General features: G+C 45.2%; 1 protein-coding gene across 1 annotated transcript in view; it reads left to right on the top strand.

The window, feature by feature from the left end:
- Positions 1-1044: 1044 nt before the first annotated feature.
- Positions 1045-26782, top strand: part of GPAT3 (glycerol-3-phosphate acyltransferase 3) — a 113457-nt gene continuing 87719 nt past the window's right edge. Inside the window, exons 1-2 of the mRNA XM_040326466.1 lie at positions 1045-1297; positions 20692-20758. Coding sequence (XP_040182400.1) covers positions 1154-1297; positions 20692-20758 — 211 coding nt within the window. The 5' untranslated portion in view covers positions 1045-1153. The remainder of the gene's footprint in view (positions 1298-20691; positions 20759-26782) is intronic.

Genomic DNA, 26782 nt, shown 5'->3' on the forward strand with positions numbered 1-26782 from the left:
ATCAGATTGGCCAGGGGGGGTGGCTGTGTTAGTTTTATTCCAAGACACTGTATTGTCCTGCAATGAATGTGCCCGGGACAGTCCTGCAAAATGGCAATCCGGGACACGTGAGTGAGAGACTTGTAAAGCGCAACACATGCGAACTGAATCGCCTCTGGGCGCTGTCTGGACGTGGTCACCCTAGATCGTGGGACACCGGTGGACATGGAGTCCGCGGGTTCCGCGGGCACAATCACAGAGCTTGAGGCAGGAGCAAATGTACAGGTTCTTCCCTTTGCGCAGCCGTGCCATTCTGCCAACGTAAATGTGGTTAATAGCAAAATATATGTATAGTTTATACTATAAAAAAAAAAATTGTGGTGCGCCGCTAAAGTGTTCGAACTTTGACTTGAAGAAAAGGTGGCAACCCTACGTCAGAGGTAAGGATGAGCTCCGGCGTGTTCGCATAGAACACGTGCGGAGCCCGCCAGGAAGTCGCACCCGCGCTGCGCTAATCACACCCACGCAGACATTTCCCGATGCTTGGCTGCAGAGATCGGGAAATGTCTGCCTGGCTGTGATTAGCGCAGCGAGGGTGCCGACTTCCTGGCGGGCTCCGCACGTGTTCTATGCGAACACGCCGGAGCTCATCCTTAGTCAGGGGTATTTCAGAAAAATGCATACAGTATATACAGCACTGCTAGGCACCCCCGTGACTCTGCAGTGTGAACAGGACACATAGAAAACAATTATTTCCGTATGCCCTTTTGTTGATCCAATGCAGCAAAACGCCAGTGTGAACGATCCCTATTATTAATAATAATGATTTATATAGCGCTGATCAGATCGGTGTTGGGATCTTGTATCCTATGTTGTTTGTACATGACATATAACTCTAATCGTGCGACTTGTACATTGCACATAAAAATAAAAACACTGATAAGTATCAGATCATCTTCTTGTCTTGTGTGACAGGGGCAAAGATCAGAAAGTATTGGCTAGGACAGAGGTCAGTGGGTGCTGTGATCAGGGAGGAGCAGAGGTGGGGTGTGACTTTACAGGGAGTAGGAAGTTAGAAAGTTCTCTGGAAAAGGCTGAATTTCCTGCTCTGTCAAACCCAACCAGAGGAGGAGACTCACATATGTTAGCAGCAGGCTCCTAGCTGGGCTGAGCCATGGAGGACTTTAAAACCTTGGCATATAATATCTTTACAGTATGGCTGTCTGTGATCATCCTCTTTATCATGGTACCATCCATGCTTGGCTTTTCTCTGGGCATCTCAGAGGTGTACATGAAGATCCTGGTTAAAACTCTAGAGGTAAGATCTTTGCACATGATCAGCTAGCCACACACCTTGCAATCTTATTGTGCAATTTCTGTTTGATCTCTTTTAGCGCTAGTGAAACTATGTAGTCTTTGCTTTAACGATCCATCCGACTTGTATCTATGCAGGTTGGTTCTCATATAGTAGATCCTTGTTGGAATGTTGTCGTTAACCACTTCAGCTCACCTTAATGACCAGGCCATTTTTTGTGTTATTTTAACTGATAATTCCGTGGTCGTGCAACGTTGTAGCCAAACAAAATTTGTTGTTTTGGTGGTATTTGATCACCTCTGTTTTTTATTTTTTGCGCTATAAACAAAAAAACGTCAATTTAGAAAAAAGAAAATAAAAATATTTTACTTTCTGCTATAATACGTATCCAAAAAAAATTATGTAAAAAACAAAAAAATAATTCTTAAGAGCCGGTTCACACCATTGCCCTGCGCTCTGTACTATGGAACCGTTCTAATAGGAGCGACTCAAGTCGCTCCGACTTAGAAAAAGGTTCTTGTACGACTTTGGGGGCGACTTGCATTGACTTCAATACAGAAGTAATTTTGCAAGTCGCCTTTGAAGTTGTGGGCAGATCGCCTTGCCGAGTCGCTCGGCAAGTCGTGCTGCCCCAGTGTGAACCGGCTCTAAGTTTGGGCCAATATGTATTCTTCTGCATAAGCATATATTTTTTTTTTTGATTTTTTTTTTTTTTTTTGCGCAAAAGTTATAGCGTCTGCAAAATAGAGGATATGTTTATATAATTTTTATTAATAATGGCGATTAGCTTTTTTTTTTTTTTTTTTGTGGGACTGCAACCTAGCGTCGGACATATCGGACACCTAACGGACATTTTTGACACTTTTTTGGAAACCAGTGAAATTCATACCATGATTGGTGCTAAAAAGAATGCACTGTCATTGTACTAATGACACTGGTAGGGAAGGGGTTATCATCAGGGGGCAAAATGTGTTCCCCTGTTTGTGATTACTAACTGTATGGAGGATAAGGATGAGCTCTGGCGTGTTCGCATAGTACACGTGCAGAGCCCGCCAGGAAGTGTGCACGGCGCTGCGCTAATCACAGCCAGGGAGACATTTCACAATCCCTGCAGCCGAGCATCGGGACAATGTCTCCCTGACTGTGATTAGCTCAGCGCCGTGCACACATCCTGGCGGGCTCTGCACGTGTACTATGCGAACACGCCAGAGCTCCTCCTTAATGGAGGACTGCGGAAATGTACAGATCCGTCTTCCTGACAGATCTGTGTCATCCGCTGACAGAATGGTGATCTGCCTTGTTTACTTCGACAGATCCCCTTTCTGTCTCTGCAGGGAACGATCGCGGGCGGCTGGGTAGACATCGAGTCCGCCGGACCTGCTGATTGGCAACCCCGCTGGCCAATCGCAGCGCGCACACCCACGAATGCTAGCAGATGAATTGCCGTACTGGTACGGCGATTTGCACAGCCAAGCCATCTTTCCGCAGTATATTTGGTCGGTGGTCGGCAAGTAGGTAATCTGGTTTCAAGGTGCATGGTTAGATCAAAGGTGACCAAATGCTGTACAATCTCTCCTTTTGTGTTAGTCCATACTACACATAAACTGTCAGAGGCATAAGAGTTTAGAGGCAGTAGAAAAAAAACAGCCTGTGCTTCCAGGAGCAGTAAAAACAAAAAATGCGACAAAACACGTCAAGGCGTCTTTACATTATAGGTTGTTTTTTTTTTTTTATGAAAAAACGCTAAAACAGATGTTTTAGCACTGCGGTTTTTAAAGCTGGCCATAGATGAATTTAAATTTGTCCGGCTCAACAGGGATGAGCCGAATTTCAATCCACCCATGGCCGATTCCATTCGAGAGGAGTCGACCTCGTGATCAACTCCTCTTGAACAAGAATGTTGGAAAATTTGTGTTTGATCAGTGCCTGCATGCAGACCATTGGTGGGTGCATATATCCATCGGTGCATGCAGACCATCGTGTATGCAGACCATAAGTACATGCATGCAGACCATCGTGTATGCAGACCATAAGTACATGCATGCAGACCATCGGTACATGCATCCATCTGTGCATGTACACCACCATTCTCTTAATGCAGACCATTGGTACATGCAGACCATCAGGTGCGTGCATGCAGACCATTGGTACATGCAGACCAACGGGTGCGTGCATGCAGACCATTGGTACATGCAGACCAACGGGTGCGTGCATGCAGACCATTGGTACATGCAGACCATCGGGTGCGTGCATGCAGACCATCGGGTGCGTGCATGCAGACCATTGGTACATGCAGACCATCGGGTGCGTGCATGCAGACCATTGGTACATGCAGACCATCGGGTGCGTGCATGCAGACCATTGGTACATAAAGACCATCGGGTGCGTGCATGCAGACCATCGGGTGCGTACATGCAGACCATCGGGTGCGTGCATGCAGACCATTGGTACATGCAGACCATCGGGTGCGTGCATGCAGACCATTGGTACATGCAGACCATTGGTACATGCAGACCATCGGGTGCGTGCATGCAGACCATTGGTACATGCATCCATCTGTGCATGTACACCACCATTCCCTTAATGCAGACCATTGGTACATGCAGACCATCAGGTGCGTGCATGCAGACCATTGGTACATGCAGACCATCGGGTGCGTGCATGCAGACCATTGGTACATGCAGACCATCGGGTGCGTGCATGCAGACCATTGGTACATGCAGACCATCGGGTGCGTGCATGCAGACCATCGGGTGCGTGCATGCAGCCCATTGGTACATGCAGACCATCGGGTGCGTGCATGCAGACCATTGGTACATGCAGACCATCGGGTGCGTGCATGCAGACCATTGGTACATGCAGACCATCGGGTGCGTGCATGCAGACCATTGGTACATGCAGACCATCGGGTGCGTGCATGCAGACCATTGGTACATGCAGACTATCGGGTGCATGCAGACCATCGGTACATGCATCCACCTGTGCATGCAGACCATCGGTACATGCATCCACCTGTACATGCAGACCATCGGGTGCATGCATCCCATAGCTGCAGCGCTGCTCAGTGTATTCTGGCAGTGGAAAAGTCCTGCTGTCACAATATAATAACACAGTGTGGAGGATCATCTGGTCGTTTGTTTTGCACATGTTTTTTTTTTTTACACAATTTTTAAGCAAGGGTTAAAATGCCTTGCTAACAAGGTAGCACATGTAGTTGCTGACTTTGTGATCCACACCCTGACTGCTCTAAGATCGCTCTCTCCGTATTGCAACATAGTTTGACAGGGCACGGATTTACTTTTTTTTTTATACAGAAGCTCGGCCTCCTCGATCACATGACCTGTTTTGTTTTTTCAGTGCTACGAATAAACCTAAAGCTCACCTGTTTCTGAAGCTTTCAATACAAAGGACTATTTATTTGCCTATTATAACACAACATAATGTAATAAATAAAGCCTAGCGCATGACCAGTACAGAAGTTCAGACAGAGACCACAGCCTCCCTCCGCACATTTCTTCTAGTCCGCCTACAGTCCTGCTTTCACTATTTTCGCCATTTGGAATGTTTCCCATTTTTCCTTGTCGAATACGTCTAGATCACAAATGTTCTCGGCCTTGCCTGCACAGTTTATTGCAGATCTAACCACAAGCTTTCAATTAAACGTAATATTTAAAGTAATGTGCGGTTGATTTTGAGTTGTGTTTTTGATTATTGGCTTGTTGCAACAATCCTACTTTTTTCAGACACTGGGGTGCCAGTATAGGGGCATGAAAACACGAGCTGTGTGCCTGCTCTGTTGTGCTGTCATCGGCTGTCTGCTCGCCTACAGCCCATTGTGTCAGACGAGCAAAGCTTGTTGGCTCAGGTTCACTGGTCTGTGGGCCAAGCCTACACCTTTGTGCCAGGGTCTCTAAGGCTGGGTTCACACCTATGCAAATTGGATGTGTATTTCAGTTCGCATGACAGGAGATTGTGACTGGCTCTCTATGGAGTCGCTTCACATAGCTCCATCACGGCTGCAGAGCGTCTTGCACAGGAATACTGTGCGTCTTTTTCTTTTTTTTTTTTTTTTTTCATTTCAGGGCCGAATTTAGGCAAATAATCGTCCCTGATTTGTCCCCGAAACAGAACAGGGACAGAACGGACCCCTGCTGCCAGCCGCATCCATCGGAGGTGTGAACCCAGCCTCAAGCTCATCTAATGCTGCCCCAATGCTGTATGGCTGTTGATGGCTCTTCCTCACTCACGTCTGACAGACGCAAGTACAGGAGAGCCGATCGGCAGCTCTCCTGACGGGGGTTGGCGCTGATTGTTTATCAGCGCAGCCCCCCTCGGATGCCCACACTGGACCACCAGGGAAGCCCACACTGGGCCACCAGGGAAGGGCAAAAAAAAAAGGGGCAATAAAAAAAAAAGTCAGTAATAAAAATACAAATAAAAAAAGGGCAGTAAAAAAACGATGCCAATCAGTGCCCACAAATGGGCTCTGACTGGCAACATGGATCCATCAGTGCCACCCCTCAGTGCCCATCCATGCCCAGTGCCCATCCATGCCCAGTGCCCACCCATCTGTGCCGCCCATCTGTGCCGCCCATCTGTGCCGCCCATCTGTGCCGCCCATGAGTGCCACCCATCTGTGCCGCCCATGAGTGCCACCCATCTGTGCCGCCCATGAGTGCCACCCATCTGTGCCGCCCATGAGTGCCGCATACCAGCGCCGCCTATTGGTGCCCATCAGTGCCACCTCATCGGTGCCCATCGGTGCCCATCGGTGCCGCCAAATCAGTGCCCGTAATTGAAAAAAGAAAACTTATTTCCAAAAAATTTTACAGAAAAAAATAAAAATGTAATTTTTTTCAAAATTTTCTTTTTTTTTTAGTTGCGCAAAAAAAAATCGCAGAGGTGATTAAATACCACCAAAAGAAAGCTCTATTTGTGGGGAAAATAGGATGCCAATTTTGTTTGGGTACAGTGTAGCATGACCGCGCAATTGTCATTCAAAGTGCGACAGCGCTGAAAATTGGCTTGGGCGGGAAGGTGCGTAAGTGTCTGGTATGGAAGTGGATAAATGAAAAAATACAGAAAACATTGAAAAAAAAAAACATGTTTTTCTGTTCTAAAAATTTTCAAAAAATCTTTCATCATGGATTGATTCTAAAATGTATTCTGCTACATTTCTTTGGTAATAACCCAAATCGGTGTATAGTATTCAGTCTGTTATGTCAACAAACATTGAGATATATGTATTATAGTGTGTGTGTGTGTGTGTATATATTTGAAAATTAACCACTTCCATACAGGGCACTTATACACCTTCCCGCCCAGACCAATTTCTAGCTTTCAGCGCAGTTGCATTTTGAATGACAATTGCGCGGTCATGCTACACTGTACCCAAACTAAATTTTTATCATTTTGTACCCACAAATAGAGCTTTCTTTTGGTGGTATTTGATCACCTCTGGGATATTTATTTTCTGCAAAAAATAAATAAAAAATGACCGAAAATTTAGAAAAAAAAACTTTTTTTTTGTTTCTGTTATAAAACACTGTAAATAAGTACGTTTTCTCCTTCACTGATGGGCACTGATGGTACTGCACTGACGGGCACTGATAAGGCGGCACTGATGGGCACCGATGTGGTGGCACTGATGTGGTGGCATTGATGGGCACTAATATGCGGCACTGATGGGCAGCACGGATAGGTGACATGGATGGGCACTGATAGGTGGCACAGATGGGCACTATCGTATGTGTTGTACTAATGGATGCCAATCAGTGCCAAACAATGCCTTCCAATCAGTGATGCCCATTGTGGGCACTGATTGGCATCCATTGCGGCACTGATTGGCATCCATTTTTTGTGTCCTCATCCCTGGTGGTCTAGGGTGGCATACTTTTTTTTTTTTTAATCCCTGGTGGTCCAGTGGCCATCCCTGGTGGTCCAGTGGGCATCCTTGGGGGTGCTGTGCTGATAATCGATCTGCACAAAACCCCCCTGTCACAGGAGCAGCCGATCGGCTCTCCTCTACTCGCGTCTGACAGACGCGAGTGAGGAAAAGCCGATTACCGGCTTTTCCTATTTACATCGTGCTCAGCCGTGATTGGACACGGCTGATCACATGGTAAAGAGTCTCCGTGAGAGACTCTTTACCTTGATCGGTGTTGCGGGGTGTCAGACTGACACCCTGCAACAACGATCGCCGCGATGCGCGCCCCCGGGGGCCGCGCAGCGGCTCAGAATCCTGAGGATGTCATATGACGTCCAGTCAGGATTCTACAACCACTTTACGGACGTCAATCTGTCATTGGCGGGCGGCAAGTGGTTAATCAATTGATGTACTGATGGCCTAGCTCATTTTTGGGGGTCTTAAAATACCAGGGCATATACAGTGGATATAAAGTCTACACACCCCTGATAAAATGTAATGTAAAAACAATTAGGCAAAGATAACTGAAATCTTTTATGGGGGGGAAGTAAAACAAAAAATAAAATGTGGTTGCGTAAGTGTGAACATCCTCTTGTAACTGGGGATGTTCAGAATTTAAGGGGTTGTAAAGGTCCTTTTTTTTTTTTCTAAATAGGTTCCTTTAAGCTAGTGCATTGTTGGTTCACTTGCCCTTTCCTTCGATTTCCCTTCTAATGTTTTTTTTCTTTGTCTGAATTTCTCACTTCCTGTTTTTCCTCCGTTAGCTTGCCCCCATCATCCAAGCTTTTCTGGCTTGGGGTTAGTCAGGGTGCTCGTCCCCTCCCTTATAACTACATCCCTGCGGGAAGATGCTCGTCTCCCCGCAGGGATGTAGTCCTAAGGGAGGGGACGAGCACCCTGACTAACCCCCAGCCTGAACAGCTCGGATGATGGGGGCAAGTTTACGGGAGGAGAAACAGGAAGTGAGAAATTCAGACTAAGAAAAAAAACATTAGAAGGGAAATCGAAGGAAAAGCTAAGTGAACCAACAATGCACTAGCTTAAAGGAACCTATTTAGAAAAAAAAAAAAAAAAGGACCTTTACAACCCCTTTAAGCAATCACATTCAAACTCATGTTAAATAGGAGTCAGTACACACCTGCTATCTTTTAAAGCAGGGTTTGACAAATTTGCTTGGAATCTAGGAGCCAGCTAAAAAAGTAAGGAGCCAGAAAACGCGCCCCGTCCCCCCGACGAGCTCGCACGCAGAAGCAAACGCATACGTGAGTAGCGCCCGCTTATGTAAACGGTATTCAAACCACACATGTAAGGTATCGCCGCGATCGTTGAAGCGAGAGCAATAATTCTAGCTCTAGACCTCCTCTGTAACTCAAAACTTGCAACCTGTAGATTTTTTTAAACGTCACCTATGGAGATTTTAAAGGGTAAAAGTTTGTTGGCATTCTACGAGCGGATGCAATTTTGAAGCGAGACATGTTTGGTATCAATTTACTTGGCGTAACATTATCTTTCACAATATAACAAAAAATTGGGATAACTTTAATGTTGTCTTATTTTTTTAATTAATAAAGTGTATTTTTTCCCCAAAAAGGTGCGCTTGTAAGACCTGCGCTGCGCAAATACGGCGTGACAAAGTATTGCAACGATCGCCATTTTATTCTCTAGGGTGTTAGAATAAAAAATATATATGTTTGGGGGTTCTAATTGGAGGGAAGGAGATGGCAGTGAAAACAGTGAAAAATGACACATTAGAACTGGTTTTACTTGTAATGTCAACGGCCACCACCAGATGGCGCCAGGTCACAGAAGGAAGCTTGGGACTTCACAAGGCCGCAAAGCCTCGGTTACCGGGCGTCGCCGGCCGCTTTTGCGTGGCGAGGACGCACGGAGGCACAGGATCTTGCGGCCGTGGCCTCAATTACCGGCGGGCGCCAGGTCACAATTTCTTGTCGCGATTGCGACCTGGCACCCGGATTTTGTCGAGCCTTGTTTTTAAAGTGCCTCTGATAAATCCCAAATAAAGTTCAGCTGTTCTAGTAGGTCTTTCCTAACATTTTCTTGGTCGCATCCTATAGCAAATGCCATGGTCTGCTGAGAGCTTCCAAAGCTTTAGAGGGATCTCATTTTTAAAAGGTATCAGTAAAGGTAAAGGGTACAAAAGAATTTCCAAGGCATTAGATATACCATGGAACACAGTGAAGACGGTCATCAAGTGGAGAAAATATGGCATAAGTGACATTACAAAGAACTGGCCATCCCTCCAAAATGTATCAAAAGTCGAGAAGAAAACTGGTCAGGGAGACTACCAAGAGGCCTACAGCAACATTAAAGGAGCTGCAGGAATATCTGGCAAGTACTGACTGTGTGGTACATGTGACAACAATCTCGCTTTTTATTGATATATCTGGGCTATGGGGTAGAGTGGCAAGATGGAAGCCTTTTCATACGAAGACAAAACATCCAAGCCCAGCTAAATTTTGAAAAAACACATCTGAAGTCTCCCAAAAGCATGTGGGAAAATGTATTCTAGTTTGATGAAACCAAGGTTGAACTTTTTGGCCATAATTCCAAAAGATATGTTTGGCGCAAAAACAACACTGCACATCACCAAAAGAACACCATACCCACAGTGAAGCATGGCGGTGGCAGCATCATGCTTTGGATCTGTTTTTCATCAGCTGGAACAGGGGCCTTGGTCAAGGTAAAGGGACTTATGAACAGTTCTAAATACCAGTCAATTTTGGTCAGAATAGGTGAACATCTTAGGCCGCGTACAGACGAGCGGACCGTTTTCATCGGTCATGTCCGCTCGGAGATTTTGGTCTGATGGTTGTACACACCATCAAACCAAAATCCCCGCGGACAGAGAATGCGGTGACGTATACGACACCGACGTTCTCTGACGCGGAAGTTCAATGCTTCCACGCATGCGTCGAATCAATTCGACGTCATGCGCGGGTTCTCGGGCCAGCGGACATGTCCGATGAGTCATACTGAACATCGGACATGTCCGGCGGACATGGTTCCAGCGGACATGTTTCTTAGCATGCTAAGAAACAGTTGTCCGCTGGAAACCTGTCCGGTCGGCCGGAAAATTGTCCGGTCGGCCCTACACACGACCGAACATGTCCGTGGGAACTGGTCCGACGGACCAGTTTCAGCGGACATGTTCGGTCGTGTGTACGAGGCCTTAGGGAATTTAATGAAAGGCCCAGAGAAACCTCTGGTAAAACATTTTTCGTCATGCCACGGCAGTAACCCTGAAGGCAGGAAGGTGAAAGGGATGTATACCCTTAAATTGCCATCAATAGGGGGGGGACTTCGACCGTATATTGCTCCAAAAAGAAAAATGGTGGATATAAAGGTTGAAGTCCCTCACGCCTGTTGGACTTTACACCGAACTAAACCTCTAGGTTTTCCTGGAAAACTGAGATGCTAAGTTTTTATTATGCTTTCCTCTTTCTCCTCTTCCTCCACCCTACCACTTTTTTTCTCCTTGTGTATATGTATGTATATAAACTTAGTTCTAGGATGGTCCCCTGATCTACCCTGGACTTTACAATTAAAGCGGGGGTTCACCCTATGAAAAAAAATTTTTTTTTTTTTCTTCTAGCATAAAATTCGGCATAGTAACGCGAGCTACAGTATGCCTGTCTTAATTTTTTTATCCCCGTACTCACTGTTATATCGTACATAGAAGATTCCGACTGCCCACGGGGAATGGGCGTTCCAATCCAGACGGAAGGTGATTGACGGCCGGCTCTGGCGCGTCACGCTTCTCCGGAAATAGCCGAAATAGGCTTGGCTCTTCACGGCGCCTGCGCATAGTCTGTGCCTACTAGACCTACTCCGGCTGTCTTCGGGGAGCGTGACGTGCCAGAGCCGGCCGTCAATCACCCTCCCTCTTGAAAGGAACGCCCATTCCGCGCAGGCAGTTGAAATCTTCTATGTACGATATAACAGTGAGTACGGGGATAAAAAAATTAAAACAGGCATACTGTAGCTCGCGCTACTATGCCGAATTTAATGCAAAAAAGTTGTTCTGCAGGGTGAAACACCGCTTTAAGCTAGTTTTAAGAATATTCAACTTCCCAAATATATATATATCCCCCCCCCAAAGAATCCTCTCCCTCTATATATACCCATTCCGTCGAACATAATAAATAAAAATAAATGTATGAGAAACTCTTTAAAGTGGAGTTCCAGGCTTTTTTTGTTTATTAAAAGTCAGCAGCTACAAACAGTTTAGCTGCTGACTTAATAAACATACACTTAACTGCCCCAGGTCCAGCAATGCAGCCGCCCGGAGTGTTGCTCCTCTCCCCCGGCGCCGTTAAAGCCACTGTGGGCACCTGGTCATGACGGCTTTCGGGTTCACAGCCGGGCACGCACTGCGCATGGGTGAGTCGCGCTGTGCGTTCCCAGTGGACAGGCAATCTTCTGGGACCTGTCGCGTGTCCCAGAATATTGCAGAGGGAAGGGCCACCAACGAAAAAAGACTACTACTTATAAGGGCCGCTGTTTGCCGACCCATTAAAGGTGTTGTAAAGGTTTTTTTTTTTTTCTAAATGGGTTCCTTTAAACTAGTGCATTGTTGGTTCTCTTACCTTCGATTTCCCTTCTAAATTTATTTTTTTTTGTCTAAATTTCTCACTTCCTGTTCCTCCTCAGTAAGCTGTTCTGGCTGACTAACCCCCAGCCAGAACTGCTTGGATGATGGATGCAAGCTTACTGAGGAGAAACGGGAATTGAGAAATTCAGACAAAGAAAAAAAAGTTTAGAAGGGAAATCAAAGGAAAAGGTAAGTGAACCAACAATGCACTATCTTAAGACCCGGTTCACACTGGGGCGACACGTCAGGTGAACCGTCAATGGAACCGTTCTAATAGGAGCGACGCAAGTCGCTCCGACTTAGAGAAAGGGTCCTGTACGACTTCGGGGGCGGCTCGGGGCGACCTGCATTGACTTCTATACAGAAGTCGTTTTGCAAATCGCCTCTGAAGTTGTCCTCAGGACGACTTGCAGAGTCGCCCCCGAAAGTCGTGCCACTGCAGTGTGAACAGACTCTAAAGAAACCCATTTAGAAAATAAAAAACAAACCTTTACAACCCCTTTAACATCAATTTCATTGTGGGCCGCATCAGCATTATGATTTCCCTCAAAAGGGCCAGTTTTATTTGTAAGATTAGATGTCCAGCACATCCATTCTCCTTGCATTAGATGTCAAGAGCCACCCACCATCAGAAGTTGAGTCCCCCACTCTCCATTACAACACAGTGCACCCCCCTGTCCTTCTGCTGCTGCAGGGAAGAAGCTGGATGCATTGCTTAAAAGCAGAAAGTAAGGGTCTGGAGGAGGGCTGGAGCTGCGAGGGCCACATGAAATGGCCTGGAGAACCGGGTTCGGCCCGCGGGCCTTGTGTTTGATACCTATGGTAGATAAAGCTATTCTACTTCCTGAGCAAAAACGTGTTGATGTCGTCATCCTCGCTTGTATTGGTGGACAACTAACAGGAGAAAGTGTACGCGGCGCCACAAGTGACTCAGCGGGAGCTAGTCAGATCCCTGCAGCACCGATTCTTTCCACACCACATGATAGGAAAGCAAAACTGTAGAGCTGGCACTTTATACGGCACCAGGTGCAGAGGGGAAATGGGAACGAAGACAGCACGGAAGGAAGTGTCTACAGTAGTAAAGTACCCAAGCCATTGTTGGTATTCTATGCAATTGGACTTTGACATGCTCATGCCTTATATCCTCAGCCTCCCCCTGTCATCTAGTCCTCTTCCCTGATAGCTCTCTGCAGTCCTTCGCTGGCTGACCTATTGCTTTTACCACTCCCACTGATGTGGTGGATGACCTTCCACCTGCTAGCACCAACTAACTAATCTGCGGTGATAGTGATGAATAACAGCAAGCTCACAAGTTGTCTGACATATTCTCTCTATCTAACGCTTGACCTTGTGGCTATGGGAAAGTAACTGACAATCTGCCATTTGATTCAGTGGGGAAATTTATATTTCATCATCATATCTGGATGTCCTAGTGAAGTTTACAATGTGTTTAATTACTGTTATTTCCAGTGGCATGCACTAGTGGGGCACACATGAAGTTACCATTCTGATGTATGGACGAGGAAAACCTCCCCTTGGACATTTCTACACACCTTCCCACTATATGTAGCCATCAATTATTAAGCATATGAGATGGAGGTCCCAAACTCCAACCCCCCCCCCCCCCCCCACCTACATCCCCGTGGTAATGCACAGACTTGATGTCATACTGTCCCATACACCTTGTTGTATTATATTATGCCCGCATGCAATGATTATCGCTTGACATCCGGCCTGTGCATTATATTAGGCGTACGGAAGTTTTGTGTATTATATGTGTAGCACTACCCCCGAAGGAGCTGCTGGTTTAGACTTGGGCCTGCCGTTACCTTACTGTTCCATACGCTCGCTTCAGGGGTTGTCCTTGAAGAGTTGTCCATAAGAATGTACGCACCAACCCAAAGTCTCTTTTAAGGGTTTTGTTAACAAATGGGTAGATTCAGTAAGAGTTAGGCCGACTTATCAGTACATAAGCCGGCCTAACTCAGAATATACGCCGACGTATGTTTAAGCGTATGCTCAAACAGAGATAGAGATAAGCCGTCCTATCTTAGATTGCAATTTTTCGGATAGCCGCTAGGTGGCGCTTCCATTGCGGTCGGCGTAGATTATGTAAATGAGTTTGTACGCCGATTCACGAACGTACGCCCGGCCGCCGCAGTCGATTTACGCCGTTTCCGTAAGGCCTTAGGAGGCCTAAAGTTATTCCACCTATTAGGTGGAATAACAATGTTAAATTATGGCCGCCGTTCCCCCCGCGAGATTCGAAATTTTAACGTCGTTTGCGTAAGTAGTCCGCGAATCGGGATTTACGTCGTTTACGTCCACGTCGAAATCAATAGGCCCGTGCGGCGTACGTAACCGCAATGCACACTGGGAAATGTAGTCGCCCGGCGCATGCGCAGTGACAAAAAAACGTCAAAAACGTGAGGTTAAGCCTCATTGCCATTAAACACGCCCCCCCCCCCCCAACCAATTTGAATTAGGCGCCCTTACGCCCGCCGCATTTACACTACGCCGCCCTAAGTAAGGAGGCAAGTACTTTGTGAATCATGTACTTGCCTCTCTTACTTAAGGCGACGTAGTGTAAACAAGCTGGGCTACGCGCCCCTACCTGAATCTACCCAAAAGTTCTCCAACAGAGGGGTAGAGGGACAGGGAAAGACTCGGGCACTTTCACTTTGCGGCTCACAGGTACCACTTGGATCCAGAGGATTAACTCGGCTCCACACTGGATTTTAGAAACTGCCAGATAGGCCCACTCTTACCGGCCTAGCAGCTGGTGCGAAGCTCGACAAAGTCTCTGCCACAGACTTGATGAGTAGCTTCAGGACGTCCCACTATCTTCTGCCACAAGATCATGTAACCGACTGCACACTTGATATAGTTCCAACAAAAGTTACACGACTCACGCCAAGAATCTTTCAGCTGGACCGGCAGCACAGTGAGGTAAATCCGCCAGGGTACGTCCATCAATTGAATTCCAACTGGTTCAGCTTCCTTCCATAAACAAGGTAGCGAAGGACCATCCCTGGATCAGTAGGCCCCAGAAACTCCTGGGCCTACTCTGGCCCCGAGGCTCCAAAACAGCTCAACATCCCTGAGGCAACATCCCTGAGGCCAGGAGGGCCCTCAGGTCTGGATCGGAAGACGAACCCCGCCAAATCGTGTCTGTGCCTTTTTTAAAGCGGGAGTTCACCCGAATTTTTTTTTTTTTTTAGATTGATCATTTTGCTCATTTTGTCAAGGGGAATCGGTTAGTTTTTTTAAAATCGAAGCAGTACTTACCGTTTTAGAGAGCGATCTTCTCCGCCGCTTCCAGGTATGGTCTTCGGGACTGGGCGTTCCTATTTGATTGACAGGCTTCCGACGGTCGCATACATTGCGTCACGAGTAGCCGAAAGAAGCCAAACGTCGGTGCGGCTCTACACGGCGCCTGCGCACCGACGTTCGGCTACTTTCCGAAAATCGTGATGCGATGCATGCGACTGTCGGAAGCCTGTCGGAAGCCTGTCAATCAAGTAGGAATGCCCAGTCCCACAGCCCATACCCGGAAGCGGCGGAGAAGATGCATCTCTAAAACGGTAAGTACTGCTTCGATTGTAAAAAAAACACCCGATTCCCCATGACAAAACGAGCCTCAATCTAATGTTAAAAAAAAAGGTTTTTGGGTGAACCTCCACTTTAAGTACCCCTCCCCAGAATGCACAGCGGGTTGACCACACCCCCTGAGCCTCTTCTGAGAGAGAGATACCCAATATGTCCAGCCTGTTGCCTTTCCAACCGTGACCTGCGGTGACGGCGACACCCACCGTGAGGGGGAAACTTGTGCAACCCAGCTGAACTGAACAGAGTCAACAATTTAGAATAATCCTTCTGAGCAAAAACTACTGCTCCAGACAACTATAATTTAACACATAGCGCCCACTCAATGGGAGCAGGGCGCTGCACATGTGTACATGTTCTTGGGTTACATGTTTGTCCGTGTCTGTTCTTGATGAAGCACCTTATATAGGTACCTTTCCTTTTAGGTGAAGCTGGAAGTTACAGCAGAGTGTAGCACTTTGTTTCTTTTACTGTTTGCTTATAAAATACCTTTTGTTTAACCGCTTAAGGACCAGCGCACACCTATTTACGTCGACAGAATGGCACGGACAGGCATAAGGGCGTACAGGTACGTCCTCTAAGATGCTACCGGCGGGGAGCTTGCGATCTCCGTGAGCCCGACCGTTGGTCCCGCGATTGTCTCACGAGAGATAGAGCGGGGAGATGCTAATGTGAACAAGCATCTCCCCGCTCTGCCTAGTGACAATGATCTTCGCTCTGTGTAATCAGAGCGGAGATCAGTGACGTGTCACACACAGCCCATCCCCTCTACAGTAAGAAGCACTCCCTAGGAAACACTTAGCCCTTACAGCGCCACCTACTGGTTAACCCCTTCAGTGTCATTTTCACAGTTATCGGTGCATTTTTATAGCACCGATCGCTGTAAAAACGACAAGGGTCCCAAAAATGTGTCAAGTGTCCGCCATTATGTCGCAGTTGTGATAAAAATCACAAATCACCGCCATTACTAGTAAAAAAAAAAATTATTAGGAAAAATGTATAAAAATGCTATAAAACTACCCCCTATTTTGTAGGTGCTATGACTTTTGTGCAAACCAATCAATAAACGCTTATTGCGATTTACCAAAATAATGTAGAAGAATGCATATCGGCCTAAACTGAGATATATGTTATTAGGGTTGTACCGATACCAATATCAGTATCAGTATCGGGACCGATACCGAGTATTTGCGGGAGTACTTGTACTCCCGCAAATGACCCTGATGCCTAAATAGAATACTTAGAACCCCCACGCCGCTGCCGCTTAGTTAATACGGGCGGGGAACATTACAGCTTTCATTTGAATAGCTGTAGTGTTTCCCGCTGCGCCGCGTATAGACACTCCCCCACTACAGCTATTCAAATGAAAGCTGTAATGTTCCCCGCCCGTATCAACTAAGCGGCGGCAGCAGCGTTGCGGCGGCATCTAGGTATGGGGGACATGGCTGCATCTATGGGGGGGACATGGCTGCATCTATGGGGTGGGGGACATGGCTGCATCTATGGGGGGGGGGACATGGCTGCATATATGGGGGGGGGACATGGCTGCATATATGTGTGTGGGGACATGGCTGCATATATGTGTGGGGACATGGCTGCATATATCTGTGGGGACATGGCTGCATATGTGTGGGGACATGGCTGCATATGTGTGGGGACATGGCTGCATATGTGTGGGGACATGGCTGCATATGTGTGGGGGGACATGGCTGCATATGGGGACACATTTAAAAAAAAGTATCGGTATTCGGTATCGGCGAGTACTTGAAAAAAAGTATTTATTATAGCAAGAAGTAAAAAATATTGATTTTTTTCAAAATTGTCTCTCTATTCTTGTTTATAGCACAAAAAAAATTAAAACCACAGAGGTGATCAAATACCACCAAAAGAAAGCTCTGTTTGTGGGGGGGAAAAAAACGTCAATTTTGTTTGGGAGCCACGTCGCATGACCGCGCAATTGTCAGTTAAAGCGACGCAGTGCCGAATCGCAAAAAAGTGGCCTGGTCTTTGACCAGCAAAATGGTCCGGGGCTGAAGTGGTTAAGATATTACTCTAACACTGCCCGTTTGTTACTAATTGTTACCGATATGCTTTCCCAATGACTCTCATTGGAATATCCTCTTCTATGTCTATAGTTTTTTTTTTTGGTTACAACACTTTTTAAAACTTTATTTATTAATTTTTGATCGTTTTTTACATACATTAATCGGAGTGTTGCGGTGTTTTTATATATGGTGTGACAGCAATCGTTTGAATTGTCATGAATGGGTTTCCATTCATGACTCTTCTTTTCTGTTGACATGCTGTGGTTGACTACAGCTAATCACATGGTACAGGGCACTGTGATTGGCCCAGGTACCGTGTTATAGCTGTGGGCCAATCGCAGCATTGCTACAGAAAGCATGGCTTCTATGAATGAAACTATTTTATACCAGTGCAATGCATACCAGTTGTGCATAGGTGTGTGCACAGGGTGTGCCGGGTGTGCCCAGGTCCCTGTCAGTCCCCCTGCTTTCCTATTTAAAACTGACCACACTAGACAGAACAAGGCATTGTCGGTTCTCTAGCTGTGCTGGGAACTTGGCCTGCTCCCTCCAATGATCAGACTTGTCTTGACATGCCCCCCTGTACAGCCATTCACTGAGAAGACTAATGTCTGCTGTTTCTCCTCCCCCAGTTCTCTAAGATCCGTATGCAGCTGAGAACAGAGATATTTATATTTTTTAATATATACATAAAATGTTTTGCCTTTCATTTTCTATTTTAAACTGAATGAGTTGTTTTACAAGGCAAGGGTTTACATATGGTTTTGTAAGCCTGCTAGAATGCCTTTACCTCCTCCGGACTAGGTTATAGTGGGTAGTTATGAAACAATTGCATATACTAAGAAGAAATCAGAATTCAGGAAAACCTCTGGGATAGAGACCTGCAGCTGTTCTCTCACCTGCAACATACTTTGCCATTTTGAGCATTTAAAGTGGATGTAAACTCGATTCATGAAATTTGAGTTGGGCACATTTATCTGCAGTGTATTCTTATCTCTTTTCAAAGCCCTAAGTCCCATGTCTTTCTCCTGCTCTGTTATCAGCATTACATCTGCTGACAAGTTCTCTGACAACTGAGATAAAACCAGCCTGAATTTTGTGTCAGGGAGGGTACTATAAATTAGCAGAGAGCTGGCCACTTCACAGCACAGTTCTGCAGGTCTTTGGCTATGTGGAGGGGGGGTGTGGAGGGGGGCCTTTCCTCCAATCAGCTGTCTCATTGTATGGCAAGAATCCACACCCACAGGTGAATCAGGAAGAAAAAATTCTAACAGGATGTGCACTTTCTAAAAAGTATATAAAGCTCAAAATAGCGGATATACATGTAATACTTATGTAGGGAGATTTGTTTCATCTCTGTGTATCATCTGTTCACTTCACTGGGTATATGTGAAGGTTTACAACTTTACATCCACTTTAAAGCAGAGTTCCTCCAGAAAAAAAAAACTTAAAAGTCAGCAGCTACAAATACTGCATCTACCAACTTTTAAAATAAGGACACTTATAAGGACACCGTCCCTCGGGTGCGGGTGCAGGCGCCGGAATCTTCAATAAGGGAATCGGGAAGTGAAGCCTTGCGGATCTAGCAACTGGATCAGAGGAAGTTCCATTTCTGGGTGGAACTCCACTTTAAGCCTTGTAGGAATGAGTTGGGTGCAGGCTACAGGTTGGTCAGGTCTGGAAAGGAAGCGGGTATCTGTAGATCCTCACATGGAAGTCTTTTTGTTATGCTGATTGTCTGGGGGAAACGGCCATTGCCCGCACTGTTTGGCTAGGTTTACACATGGACAACTTCTGAAAAGCGATCCACTGTCAGGCATTCATGAGGCAGCCCTGCCATTTCCCGAATGCCTGGGGAAAATATATGTATATATGTATATGTATATGTATATGTGTGTGTGTGTGTGTGTGTATATATATATATATATATATATATATATATATATATATATATATATATATATATATATATATATATATATATATATATATATATATATATATATATATATATATATATATATATATATATATATATATATATATATATAATCTCTATCTATCTCTCTATCCTCAGACTTGAATTTTGACCCAACATGCAGTGATAAATTTGCAGTCATGCTTCTTACCGAATAACTTTTCCATTATGGTACATCTAATTGTTGCTTAGATTTTCTTTAAACAAAAGATTCCATGTTCAATTGTATATTTTAAAGTGGTTCTAAAGATGCAATTTTTTTTCTTTTGTTATTTATTACCTTTTTAAAGGGGTTGCAAACCCTCTGCGTTTTTCACCTTCATGCATTCTATGCATGAAGGTGAAAAACCTTCTTTACTGCAGCAGCGCCCCCAAGCCCCCCCTTATACTTGAGCCCCAACAATTCCCCCAACAGTAATGAGCACACCAGCTCCGGCCGGTGTCTCGTGTCCTGATTGGATAGATTGATAGCAGCGCAGCCAGTGGCTCTCGCTACTGTCAATCAAATCCATTGGTGTGAGCGCTGGGGGGGGGGGGGTGGAGCCAATTCCTGCTGTCTGTCAACAGACGCAGCAGCAGGATACGGGAGGGCTCCCGCATGGGTGTCCCCGTAGGAGAGCTCTTCTCAGACGGGGCACTCGAGATGAGGAGGAGCCAGGAGTGCCACAGAGGGACCACAGAAGAGGAGGATCAGGCCACTCTGTGCATAACCTACTGCACAGAGGAGGCAAGTATGACATAAAAAATATATAATAATCTGAACCTTTACAACCCCTTTAATGCATCCTATGCATTAAGGTAAAAAACAAAACAAAACCTGCATGTAGCTTCCCCCTAGCCCCCCTTATACTTGCCTAAGCCTGATCTCGATCCTCTGTGTATGATAGCAGAGGTTCTCTCAGCTCGTTCTCTCCCCTCACTGGACAGAGACGGCAGCAGTAGGAGCCATTGGTGGCTGCTGCTGTCAGTTGCAGCCAGTGAGGAGAGTGGGGGCGTGGCCCAGCCACGCTCTGTATGTCAATGGACCAACAGAGCCAACTCGGGGTGAGCCTGCATGAGTGCCCCCAGCAAGCGTGAAGGGGGAGCAAGTGGCGGACCCCAGTAGAGGAAGAGCTAGGTAGGAATGACATGTTTGTAAATTTTAAACAGAATGCTGTGTTCAGTTTTATGGTATATTTTTTACTTGATGGGTTTGCAGAGTTTTTGAATGTCCTCATTTTGTATTTTTAGTGGGCAACATTGCGTATTCAGAGAGGATTTCGGGAACAAAAGAAGCTTCGAATGGTTGCATCTAATGGTAAGAGTTATTGCATGCACAATATTGGCTTTAAAAGAAACCTTTAATGTGAGTCTTTAATATAAATGAAGGTTGCAGATTGATAGCATGTGTTGTGAGCCAGTCTACCACTAGGTGGCTATGTCCCAAAATAATATTGGAATAGGTAATTATGTAATTGGGTGTTGGGTTCCCTTTTAGACAGAGCCTTGTTGTAGTAATGTAATGGGTGGAGTAAGTGCCCATATATATGCTAGGGTAAGAGGAGGCTAGTGTAGTTGGGGCATGGGACTCAAACATCCCACCAACTTGCAAATATAGTGAGCTATCACAGAGGCCCTGAACATTGTGAGATAGCCATACACCCAGAAGAGCCAGCTGCCTGTCTCACTAAACATTTCTCAACTTTAGTCCTCAAGTACCCCTAACATGTCCTATTTTTTTAGGATTTCCTTCAGATAAAATGGCTATGGAAATTACTAGGGCAGTGAAACGGATCAAATCGCCTGTGCAACATATTGAAAAGCCTGAAAACGTGACCTGTTGGGGGTAATTGAGGACTTTAGTTGAGAAACATTTGTCTAAATGGACTGGAAGCAGGGCGCAAAAGGTACTTTAGGACAGTACCTCTCTGTTGTGAGTGCTATTGCCCTGAAGGTCCTGGGAACTAGAACAGCTGCAGCAGTCTGGTCTGGAATGACATGCAGGGATGCATAGAACCTACCGTATATACTCGAGTATAAGCCAAGTTTTTCAGCACATTTTTTGCTGCTGAAAATGCCCCCCTCGGCTTATACTCGAGTCACCTTTTTGTGCCTTATCTCCTGGACTTTGGGGACCCGGTACTTGGCCCACATATAGCCCCACACTTCCTCTACAAGTGTGCAAAGTTTGTTGTGCGGGGGACCTACGGCCGGGGAGCACAGGCACCCCTTCCATAGACTCCCATTTTAAACGGTAATTTCTCTGGTAACTTTGGCGACCCGGTACCAGCCGGCCGTAGGTCCCCTGCACTCAAATCTTGGCACACGTATAGTCCCAGTTCTCATCTACAAGTGTGCAAAGTTTGCTGTCTGGGGGACCTACGGCCGGGGAGCACCGATTTTATTTTTATTTTTTTCAAAGCCAGGCACCCCTTCTATATGCTCCCATGTTAAATGTAAGTCTAGGCATGGGCACAGTGAGGCATGGGCACAGTGAGGCATGCACATGGACACAGTGAGGCATGCAATGGACACCCTAGGCTTATACTCGAGTCAATACGTTTTATGTGGTAAAATTAGGTGCTTCGGCTTATACTCTAGTAGTATATACGATAATGGGCAAGCCGGAGCCCTTTGAGTCAGTACTAATTACTCTAGGCATGAAAGACACGAAAAGACAGCTTAACAGTGATGTACAATGTGCGGCTTTTTAAATAATGATGGCTATGGTATGTCCACTATATGTGATTGGAAAAGTGATCCCAGATAGTATTTCTGAGCGATGTGATTTGCTCCCACTCCCATCTTTGATGACCAACAGTAAAGAGCAGAAACTATACGTTTTGTGTGGACATTCCTTTCTGGTTAATATAAAGGCCTGTGGTTTGAGATGTCGTGGGAAGGCATCTGGCAAGGAGTGGGCCACAATATGGTGAAGGCCAACAGCTACCAGCAAGTGGGTGTCTGTAATGTCCAAGGAGAAGCGGGTAGGAAGCTTGAAGTTTTGGTGCCAACAGCCAGACAATCGTATGCTCCCTTACAAGCAGACTACAATATATAAGATATATATATATATCGTACTTTTACTGGACCTGCTTAGCTACTCATTCGGAGGTAGAAGAAGCATTCTCCATTAAATAGGTTTGTTTTTTCTCTGGGCATGTGTAATTCAATTTTTGTATGGAATTAAAGTAAAGAAATAAGAAGTTAAAGCTGAATTATGCGTATGACATTCATTGCAGAGTTGCATTGATCAGCTTGGACCAATGTAATGTTCCATATTTCATATCTGTGGCACCACTGTGCAATGATCCTTTTGCATAGTAAACAGGGGGGGAGGTCTTGGCGTGGCTGCCATTCACAGAAAGCCGTGTATTTTTTTTTTTTTTTTTAATGAATACAAGGGGTTTTGTAATTGGCTGAGATTGAGGCATCACAACCCCATCTCTTCACCTTGTCCAATGACCGCTCTGCTTATTTAGAGTTTGGTACATTCTATAGCGAATACCCTTTTTATATCCTATAGCACTATGAGATCGTGTTATCCTTGACAAAGGAAATTTGTCAGACCATAGTGTTGGATCTACTAAAATTCAAGCTGTCCGCGGCCCTGTTGGCTCTACTCGGCTTGATAAGTTGATTTTTCGTTTTTTTTTTTTGTGGGAGATTGTAGGATGAAAAAGGACTTTATCCAAGCAGTCGTGGTCACGGTTCAGCTATCTAGCTGGCAATAGTTTCCCAAGCTACACAATACAAAAGCCAGATTGGAAGATACCACCTTCCCTGCTGTTCGGTGTGAATAAGGGAATCAATTGATTTCTAGACATGTGCCGTTCTTTTCATTCCGAATCTAAATTCGACAAAAAAAATTGCTAATTGGAGATTCGAATATAGAGATGTTCCGAAATTCTAATTTCAAAAAGAAAAGAATAAAATTGAATAGAAAAGAAAAAATAGAAATAAAGGAATAGACTAAAAAATTGAAAATAATAAAATATGACAGAATAGAAAAAATAGAATAAATTTATAGTCGTCTTTTGAAATTTTGAACTCCAGCTATTCTTCAAAATTAATTTGGATTAATTTGATATTTTCAAATCAAATTGGTTTTGAAAATTTCGATCCCATTATAAAAATTTGAATCCGGTCAAAAACAAATGGACGAAGAGAAACAAATGTTATTACAAATGCAATGAAACAATTACTAATATTGCTACTACAACTCTTTGTCAACTACAATGTTTAGCACTGGCATGCTGTGGTGGTGTGTGGGTTTATAATTTTAGACCAGGGGTCTCCAAATGTTTCTACTGTCCTTCAGACTTTAGGGGGGGCCGGGTGTGGAAAATGCCTGGGGCCCAGCATTAGACCCCATTCACACCTAGGCGTTTTTACGCCTGTAGCGCTACGCCGCTGCCGCCAGAGGGCTGAAAACAGATGTCCCTCTATGGAGATGGTTCACATCTCCACGCCGAACGCCGGACGCCTGCCGCGTGAAAAAAGGTCCCGGACCTTTTTTTCAGGCGTCTTCGAGCGTTCGGCTAGGAGATGGGAATCATCTCCATAGAGGGGGTCATCTTGGGGCACATCTAGGCGGACAATACCGGCGTTTTGTCGCCGCAAATCGCGGTACAAAACGCTGCTATTTTTACCGCGATTTGCGGCGACAAAACGCCGCGATTTCGTCCGTCTAGATGTGAATGCAGCCTTAGTGAGACTAAACATGACCTCGGGGTTTGTGGTCACTAGGCGGAGGAGTACTGTCATATCGGTGGAAGAAATGGTGCCCCATTGCTGGTGTCAGTGGGGGGAATATTGCCTCATCTCATTGGGTGGAATAGTGCCCCAGGGGCCTGTTAAAGGCTAGGAAAGGGCCGCATTTGACCCTCGGGCCACAGTTTGGAGACCCCTGATTTAGACCAAGGCTTTGAGATGCCCCATTTAAAAAAAAAACTTGTGAACTAATAAGTACCTGGGTAAAAATAAAAGTATGTATTTGTCACTCAGAAAAGTACCTTCTTTTATTTTTATTTTTTTAAATCAAAGACAAAGCTGTACAAGAAAATATAGATTACAAACCTTCAAGTATAGACTGCATGTGCAATTATTGAATTTCAGAAAAGTTCCTTCTATTGCTTTTAGCCTCCTCCATGTTTACTTTTTTGCTGCGATTTTACTTTTGGGGGGGGACTACATTTGTTCTCCGTGGTCCCACTGTATGTAGGAACAGAACCACACTCTTTCTTGCTCCTGAGATGGACCTGGGACTATGGGATTTGTAGTGTGCATACAAATAGCGTGAGCTACATGTTCCAAACAAATGGCAATGAGTGGGAGCTCACGAAGGACATAACATGGAGACCGAATAATAAGGTAAGAATATATTTAATAAAAAAAATAGATTACAGGGTAATTAATTTATTGAATATGTATGGATTAATTTGGGAGAACCAGATATTGTTTAGTAGTGAGTTTCCTGCACGGCTGCTTTTTCTGGGCAGTTTATACTCTCAGCCCTGGTCCCTAGTTGTGTACTATGGACTATGCTGACAGGGGTGACCTGGAGTTCAGGGGATTACCTCTGTTTGTTTGTATCTCCTTTCCCGCAGTGTCCAGGCTTTACTGGGACCAAAAACCGCCGATATAAATTCCACTGTAGTGTCTTCAGTTTGTTTGTGAAACCTAGTACAGCATAAGCACACGGGTAGCTAGCTTTTCTGTAAGAACCTTTGTATTTCAAAGAAAGCAAATTCCGTAATCTAAGCCGTGTAAACAATGGGATCAAGCATTAAGTGTAATTAATTGTATGCATTCAAGCTTCATCCTGTAGAGTAGTTTTTATAACATTTTAGTTGTGTTTGGATTGGCGGCATGCTCTAAACTTACTGCCCTGCAAACTGCTGCTTCCTAGGCTGGCCATGAAAACGAAAACTTTGTGATATTTCGCACTTTCCAGAACAGTTTTATCAACATGATCCCTTTGCTTGACTGCGTACTTTCAATGTTTTTGAAAAGGAGCAGGTACTTCTTTTGGCGCAGCATAGCGCTTTTGACATAATAGACTTAAATGGAAGCTCTAAAAAATGCATTAAAGGCATGTAAATGGGCTTTTGCCAGGGTTTTCTGTTTAATAACCAGTCCTCGCCTTAGGTATGATAACACATCAAAAATATATATAAAAACTTGCTACAAAAATGCACTGAAAAATGCAGCACTAGTTGAAACCTAGGCTTAGTCTGGCCATAGTTTTGCTTATAGTTCTACTTTAAATAATTTTGTCCTTTCCTCACTCGGTAGCAAGAGGATGCTCTGTCGGGTCTCCAAACTTTCAAAACAACGGGCAAGTTTACTGCCCTTCAAACCATAGGGGAGCCAGGCTGTGACCGAGTATCAGTGGGAGTAAACCATGCCATAGGCTTGGTGTTCAGTGGGAGTAAAAAAATGACCTTATTGGTGTTAGTGGGAGACATGGAGCCCCATAATTTGTGTAGCTGGAAGAATTAGTTCCTCATCTCTGATGTCAGCGGAAGGAATAGTACCTCATTGTTAGAGGAAGGAATAGTGCCTCGTATCAGTGGAGGTAATAGGCCCTAAGGGCCCCATAAAGGCAAGCTAAGGGCCACATCTTGCCCTCTGGCCACAGTTTGGAGACCCCGGCACTATGTAATTAGTCCCACCTTTCTTCTTGCTTTAGTCACTTTTCATCACGTATACTGTATTCTGCTAGAGATAGGTAAAAAAAGAAAAAAGTCTATCTGATCACCTGCTTTGATCTGCACAACTTTTTTTTTTTTTTTGTATTAAAGCTTTCTACGATCTGCAGGATGTCATTTGGATCGAGACACTGTTTCCTAAGCTACTAGATCAGGGATGTCAAACGCCTTTTCATCGTGGACCGCATCAGCAGTATGGTTGCCCTGTAAGGGCCGGTTGTATCTGGGTTACGCTACGTACAGAGTTTAGGAGTGCATTGTGTGCAGGGTTCAGGGGTGTGCTATGTACAGAATGCAGGGTTTATGAGTGAACTACGTACATAGTGCAGAGTTCAGGGGTGGGCTGTGTACAGAGGGCAGGACTTAGGGGAGCGCTAGGTACAGAGTGCAGGGTTCAGGGGTGTGCTCCAAAGTTGTCCCATGTAAACACTGAAGGCTTCTGTGTTTACAAGTCGCAGTGAGAGGTGGAGAAATGTAGTTCAACCACATTGGCTGCAAAACTGGGTGTGAGGGCCACATGACGAGGCCTGTCAGGCCGAATTCGGCATGCAGGCCTTGTGTTTGTACTTTTTCATTGTCAATTAGGCTATTTTACTACAACCAAATCCATTATAAAGATCACACTTTCA

The sequence above is a fragment of the Rana temporaria genome, chromosome 1, assembly GCF_905171775.1.
Source record: "Rana temporaria chromosome 1, aRanTem1.1, whole genome shotgun sequence".
NCBI classification, from domain to species: domain Eukaryota; kingdom Metazoa; phylum Chordata; class Amphibia; order Anura; family Ranidae; genus Rana; species Rana temporaria.